The sequence below is a fragment of the Silurus meridionalis genome, chromosome 4, assembly GCF_014805685.1.
Source record: "Silurus meridionalis isolate SWU-2019-XX chromosome 4, ASM1480568v1, whole genome shotgun sequence".
Lineage (NCBI taxonomy): Eukaryota > Metazoa > Chordata > Actinopteri > Siluriformes > Siluridae > Silurus > Silurus meridionalis.
In genome coordinates this window covers 4431272-4438771 of record NC_060887.1, presented here as the reverse complement: position 1 = coordinate 4438771, position 7500 = coordinate 4431272, and the positions used below count along the sequence as shown (strand labels likewise).

Here is a 7500-nt window from a genome sequence, read left to right as displayed (position 1 = left end):
ACCACATGCATAAAAGCCAGAACACCGAGCTTACGGATATACTACTCTAAGAACGCTCGATCTCATCTGATCTCGGAAGCAGCCAACAAACTCAACACGTCGCGCATCAAACTTCTCAATCACGCAACCAAATTGATCTATATCATTCACTTCAGAAGAAACACATTAGCGGTAAGTTACTTTACAAGTCTTTAGTTTAATTAATTTTGCAGGTTCATCACTAATCACGCGTTAGTCACGTGCTTACCCAGAACTTCCGGGAAGTACGCTCTAGCTAGCATGAAAAACATTTAGCTTCAATAAAGTCCCTAAATCCCAACATCATCTAAACATGACATTACTACTTAACGCTCACGAGTACATTTAAAGGCTGTAAGCAGAAGGAGGCTCCACTGAGTAAATGCGTCGCATCAGCATTCATAAAGACCAAACCGGCAAAAACCCAACATCGTTTAGGAGCTGAGCTGCGTGTGCGTTACGCCCCTCAACCAAAACCACGCCCTCTCCATAAAACCCTGTGTAATGGAAATGTGTACACAAATCATCTTAATTTTTCTCTCCACAGGGCAATAAAGTCTCGTTGATGATAATCTATAAAAAAGAAAAAATACGCTGTAGAAACGCTGAGGAAGAACAATCAGACTACAGAGATACTCATTATAAAAAAATTAACAAAAAACTTTATAGAATGATTTGTGATTAAAGCAGTTCTTTTTTTTTTTTTCTTCACATTCAACAAACTCTCTAGAAGAAAATATCGAAAAGACCTACAAAAATGGAAAAGGCGAGCATAAGCCAGCAGGAGCTTCAGGCCATTAAGAGCCTTATGCTACTCAGCAACACTCACAAGTATGTTTTTTGCTCTTTATACTTTATTCCAATCATTGCAGTGATACTATATAATATGTAATATAATAATATATTATATAATGTTTTATCTAAATGTTTCTTTTCCCTTCCACAGAAATGTCAGTGTTGAAAACCAGCTTCTGGCACTTAAAGGTGTGTAAGAAAGTACAAGTTGATTATTACTGCATGATTCAGTTCTATTAAAATAAACATATAATGTGATAATGTGATCTAAGCACCTTTTCATTTCATTTTGTAAATTATTTTACAGAAGTGAACACCAGACAAAATCTGGAAATCCGAGGCCTGAAATGCAAAATCAGCAGCATGGAGAAAAGCTTTCGCTTAATGGAGGTACTTTCTTTCCATTTTTAAATGCAGACATCATTGAACTTTTAGTGAGAAATGTGACTAAATAAAACTAAATCTGCTTTTTGTTTTCGATCCTCAACAGGAAAAACTTTACAAAGTGGAGAATGAGTTAAAAAAAGATAACAGTAAAATCTCTAATACTAAGTTTCTGTACATTTTAATGTGTTCTGTATTTGCATTGACTATGGAATAAATTAACACAAATAATTAATAATACAATTATTTAAAAAAAATAATAAAAAATAAACAAGCAGGAAGCTGATAAACGTATTTAAATGTGACATGTTGTAATCTAATTTTAGTGGATATACAGTTTAATCTTAGCATGTGCTAAACCTAGTATGTACATTATCACCAAAAGTATTGGAACATTAATGGAGAAAGTGTTGACAAGGCAAATTCTTCACCGTCTTAATGAACCTAAATGTGTAACAGTCATTTTTTAAGATCTAGGAAGAAATATTGTAGGTCTCTCTGGATAAGGGCGTGTGACAAATAATATAAATGTAAATGTAAGTATTGTGGGTCTTGTCAGTGTCAGCCTTAATCTTTCATTAGTTAATGACGTCTTTCTGTCATGTAATGAGGAAAAAGGTGGATGTAAATGCAGATTAAGATTCAAATACCATAAACATAAAAGACGCGTGGATCAGGCGATTAGCAGATGCCAGTAATGATCAGATTGTAGGTTAAATTTATTATACAAAATAAAACATGCAGCTTTGTTTTATTGTTTATTTTATTGTGCATGTTTTCTTTTATATTCATACAGACCCAAAGCCCACAGCAAAGAGAACTGGATCAGACATGTCACCACCCAGGAAAGCTCAAAAGCCTCGACTTGATGCTGCTTCACCTGATCCTACAAACACAACACACACAACACAATCTCTTATCTCCAGTGCATTAGAAACACTACAAAAGTCCTGTTCTGATGTTTTACCTACAGACAGGATTCATGCACTTCTCACAGGAACAAGTGAACTTCCTGTTCTGAGAGATGAAGAGAAACACGTCATTTCTGAGTTTTGTGTAAACGAGGTCAGTTCTTATCTTTTGTTTTATTTAGTGTGCATGTGATTTAAACACTTTATTCTTTAGCTGTGGATTAGAGTTTCTCATTTTTGAAAGTTGATCCATAATTCACTGGTCCCGATGTTCTTAAATTGAACAGTAGATATGATTTATCATGTTACATTTTGACTCTAGGTTTTGGTTTATACAATATCTAATAGTTTTCCTAAACCCAGTCTACAGTCAAGTCTTAACTTCCTAATATTTGTTTTAAATACATGATTTAAATACATGTTTATTCAGTCGGATGCTGAAAATTTTCTTTCGTCTCATTTAGTCCTTAGCAGAGACGTTTCTGTCTGTGATTTTGGAGAAGATCAAGGTGGAGAGAGGGTTTATGGGACATGATCTCCTGCAGTCTCTCTGTAGGGTTTATGTAGGCATGTGTCAACAGAGAGGAGACTCTCACAAAGCACATGCTCTCGTCTACAGACTCCTTAAAGAAGGTGAGATTATACTGATATTTCATTATTTATCTACTAAAAATGATCTGGACACTGATACTGAGAAGTAAATTGTGTCTTTTTGTTGGTGATGTACAGTGGATGTAAAAAGTTTACACACCCTTATAAAATGGCAGGTTTTTTAAATATAAATATCCAGAGACAAAAGAAATAATTATTAATTGGTAACTTTTTAAATAATATCACAGCTTGATTGCAAAAGTCTGAAAATCCCCCAAAACTACTTCTTTGTGGAAGCACAACTTGCCTTTATTATGGCATCAAGTCTTTGTGAATAATCTCTATTAACTTCCCACATCTACACTTTGGAATTTTATCTACTCTACTTTGCAGAAATGTATCTTTAGATTGCGAGGTGATCTCCTGTGTATGGCTCATTGTAGGTCATTTCATAGGTTTTCAGTTGGGTTGAGGTCTGGGCTCTGGCTGGACCATTCCAGTACTGTGATGATCCTTTTCTGAAGCCGTGCCTTTGCTAATTTGGATATGTGCTTTTGGTCATTGTCATGTTGAAATGTGAAACTCCTCTTTATTTTCAGCTTTTTTACAGAAGACAATGTCACGGTCTTCCGGGTTCTCTCCCTCTCTGCTGGATTATCTCTTTCTTCCCCAGGAGTGGCTCTCGTTCCTGATCATCCCCTCGTCTTATGCTCGTGTCATGCTTGGTTTTTTTGTCTCGCCTCAACCGGCCCTGCACCTGTCTCGTCACGTCAGGAGCCTCAACCTGATCTCAGCTCTATCCCGGCAGTCTACCATGACCTAGGGCGTCTTCAGCAAGGTCAAAGCATCCTCCCTTCCACCACACCGGCCACATGACTGTGCCATCAACCTGTTGCCTGGAACCTCTCCTCCCCATGGACGTTTGTACAATCTGTCTGGACTGCAGGAGGCTATGCACCAGTATATTCAGGAGTCTCTCTCTGCCGGGAGTATTCACCCATCCTCCTCCCCCGCTGGGGCTGGGTTCTTTTTTGTGGAGAAGAAGGACAAACCCTTCGCCCATGTAAAGACTATCAGGGACTTAATGCCATTACTGTTAAGAATCGCTATCTCCTACCACTCATGGTGAACGGGAACTCCTGGCTATCAAGCTGGCCTTAGAGAAGTGGTGTCATTGGCTTGAGGGGGCCAAGGTGCCATTCATGGTTTCATGGCAAACGATGTCCCGTGCCCGGTACCGGGTAGGCCAGAAGGTCTGTCTGTCCACCTGAGACCTCTCTCTCAAGGCTGTATGCAAGAAACTTGCCCCACACACACACACACACACACACACACACACACACACACACACACACACACACACACACACACGGGCCCCTGTCCCATTTCTAAAGTGATCAACACAGTTGCGGTCTGCCTCAAACTCCCATCCGGATCCACCCATCCTTTCACGTTTTCCGTCTCAAACCCGTCTCGGCTTGTGCCTTCCGGTTTCGCAGCACGCACGTCCGGTTCTGCAACGTGCACTTCCAGATCGGCGGCAATTTTGAGGTTTTCCCGCGCTGCCCGGTATTTAAGAACCCTAAGAACTCTCCCTCTCTGCCGGAATATCGCTTTCTTCTCTCCGATTCTTTCTGAGGTTTTCCTGCCCTTTTTCCACCGGTTTGCCTGCCTGTTTTTATGACATTTTCTTTGGCTTTTTTTCTCTGTTTTGTTTCCCTTCTCTGCCTTCTTGTTTTTTTGGCTCTTTGTTCTGTGTTTATGCCTGGATTACTTTGCTGCATGCTCGGACTAAATAGATGTGTTTTTTGGACTTTTAGGGGTTTTGTTTCTTGTATTATTTACTTGGAGGATGCTCTGTATTGGCTTTGCACCAAACATACCTTTTAGATTTATGGGAAATACGTTTGTGAGAAAATGTGTTGGACCAACAAATTTTTCTACATGGTTGTGGTTGAATGAATTAATCTTTTGTCATTAATTAGATGTGTTTGCATATTCATATTAGCTTTATTGTTATTTCTGTCTGCAATTTGATAAGGTGCAATTTTATAAGGTGTGTCAACTTTTTATATCCAATGTCTTTTTTTTTTTTTTTTTACAGTGTATTTATATTCTATTGTTTTGTTGCTTTGCAGACTTCCTTGAAGCCCCCAAAGTGATTATGGTCATGGCGACAGCATGGCCAAGTTTTTTGTCCTATGAAAGTTCTTTATGCCGAGCAATTCACATAGTGAGCAACCTGAGAGCAAAGGGAAAGATATTTCACTTGCTCACCAAGTATCTGCACTGGGATGAGGTAAGAAGCTGATCCTTAGTGTTCCTCTCAGTGAGTTTTTTAAACTGGACTTTATCAAGTATTTTACTGCCTTCTTAATCTCCCTTTAATTTCCAAGTATCAGTGTAATCTAGTGGCACAAATTCTTTAAACATTTATATTGAACTACACTGTCACTCAAACAGTGTTTTATTGCACTGGGTATTAAATAATGATGTATTTTTTGCCAGGAGCCTCCAGGAAACATCCACAATGCTATCACCAGCACCCTGAAGTCTTTTCTGGAAGACAGCAGTCTGAGGTTCCTGGAGAACAGCTGGTATGGTTATGATCTCTGCCCTGCTACCTGGAACTACATCTTCAGCCTGGATCTTCTGTGTGCACAAATGGGCTGGACTTGGACCATTACCAATATTATACGGTACTGAATGCAAAACATCTTCAACATATTTAATTCTCAGCTTTTTAATATTTAAATCTGAATGATCAGAAATTAATCATTATTTTTCTATAACATCAGTGCTGAGAGAATTTCAGCTGCAAAGGTATTATTTAGGTGGCATTTTTATATCTTCTATTTAATACAATAAGATCTCACAGGGAAAAATTGGGTAATTGTTGATATGGTGATGTTTCTGTGAGGAAATGTTTATTGTGCATTTATAAATGAAGTTTCCAGGATCAGTGTTCAGACAGTCAGAGAGAATTCTGTAACTTTAGCTGTAAGTATTTCACCATGAGAGGGTCTTTTTTCAGGAAGTGGTAGCTCAGTGGTGAAGGCTCTGGATTACTGATCGGAAGGTCGGGGGTTCAAGCCCCAGGATCACCAAGTTCCACTTTTAGGCCCTTGAGCAAGACCCTTAACTCTTTGTGCTCCAGGGGTGCTGTAGTCATGGCTGACCCAGTGCTCTGCCCCCGGCTTTCTATCATCACTGGGGTATGTGAAGAAAGAATTTCTCTGTGCTGTAAGGTACATGTGACAAGTAAAAAGCACCTTTAACCTGTGACCTAGTTCTTATTCCTGACTTTTTCCATTAACGGTCAATAATCTAGTGGTCGTTTAAAATATTGCAAAGTTCCCATTCATGTTGCATAAAATTTACAAGTGATCGTAAAACCACAATGGCTGCTCCATAACCACCACAAAGACCCTCAACATATCCATTTCTCCTCTTTTTTATTTACTAGGAAGGATCTTTGGCTGATCCTGAACACTTGGCTGAGGCAAGCAAGGACAGAGCAAACACCGTTCCGAGACGTCTGTGTAGCAGCAGTTTTCAGGCTACTTGGTAAGTTTACTGTAAATCCTGTTTCAGAGCATCATCTCACATTATTCCTGGATTCTTCAGCTTTTTACTCGTTGTTTCTGTCCTTCTTAAACAGGGCGACTTGGTCAACTAGGACTTAAGGAGAACATGCTAATGTCATTGAAAACCTGGCAAAAGCATAAATCAGTTTGGAATGCAAAATTTCTCAAAAGGTATTTCTAAAGCATCAAATTAAAATGTTTTTATCGATCTTTGTCTTTATTCTCTGCTGTTTAGTTTTGTGTTTCAGCAGACCCTAAATTTGTATTGGATGTTGTGTGCAGGTATGCCATGGGAAGTGCAGCTCTCAGTCATCTATGCCATTCATGATCTGGCACCCAGCAACCCTGAAGCAGCTCTGAAGACTTTGGAATCATGGAGGAAAAACAGCACACAGCCCGTTCCCCCAGCCGTCATCAAATGCATTACGCAAATCAGCTTCCTTTGTCATCAGACCAAGTCACAAAACTCTAAGAAACTACTGTAGTGATTATTATAGTGAGCACTGCATCCCCCAGGTCTGTATCCTCAGTCACCAGCTGTTCACACTGTGAATCATGACTGTGCTGCAATGCACAGCTCCAATCATCAAGTTTAGCAGTGACATGACCATCATGAGTCTCATCAACAAGAACGATGAGACGCTTTCAGACAGGAAATGCAGTGGATAATGGACTGGTGCTGACTCAGCAATCTTTGTGTTCAGCTGTGGAGAACCTCATCTGGTCTCACAAAGCAACCAGCATTGTGGATGACCACATACACCCTTTATACATTATTGATTATATCAGTGGCGGGACGTGCATTTGGTACCTGGGCCTTCAGTGGGGACTTACCGACTTAATCCACCTCTTAATACCACCACTGTCATGTCGCAATTATAGAAACCATCAATACAATACAAAACGCAATAGAACAGAGCATTACACAGAGAGAGAGAGAGGCATTTCACATATGGAGGTGAAAACCATTTTATTAAAGCAAGAAACCCAGTTCAAACGCCAACCCTCTACACTACAACCGCAAAGGTGTCACCTACATCATCTAGAGCAGTTCAGAATCAATATTTGTCTAATAACATGACAAAAACATAAAAATGTAAATAAAATACAACCTACTCAGCAGAGATGCAGACTCATAATGTGCACCTCCTCCTCACCATCTCCAGCTTTTCTTTAAAATGTATTTTTAAGAATATCCGAAATTAAATCAATTC

At 39.3% G+C, this 7500-nt stretch overlaps 2 protein-coding genes across 2 annotated transcripts in view; one reads left to right on the top strand and one right to left on the bottom strand.

Annotated features, from left to right (window-relative positions):
* LOC124384657 (leucine-rich repeat flightless-interacting protein 1-like) overlaps positions 1 to 7500 on the bottom strand; it is a 794289-nt gene that overhangs the window by 71474 nt on the left and 715315 nt on the right. The window lies entirely within an intron of this gene.
* On the top strand, positions 2209 to 6399 carry LOC124384626 (little elongation complex subunit 1-like). Its single transcript, XM_046847637.1, has 7 exons — positions 2209 to 2262; positions 2573 to 2741; positions 4838 to 4998; positions 5208 to 5398; positions 5857 to 5914; positions 6166 to 6266; positions 6361 to 6399. The coding sequence occupies exons 2-7, from the start codon at positions 2633 to 2635 to the stop codon at positions 6383 to 6385; spliced, it is 645 nt and encodes a 214-aa protein (XP_046703593.1). The 5' UTR covers positions 2209 to 2262; positions 2573 to 2632; the 3' UTR covers positions 6386 to 6399.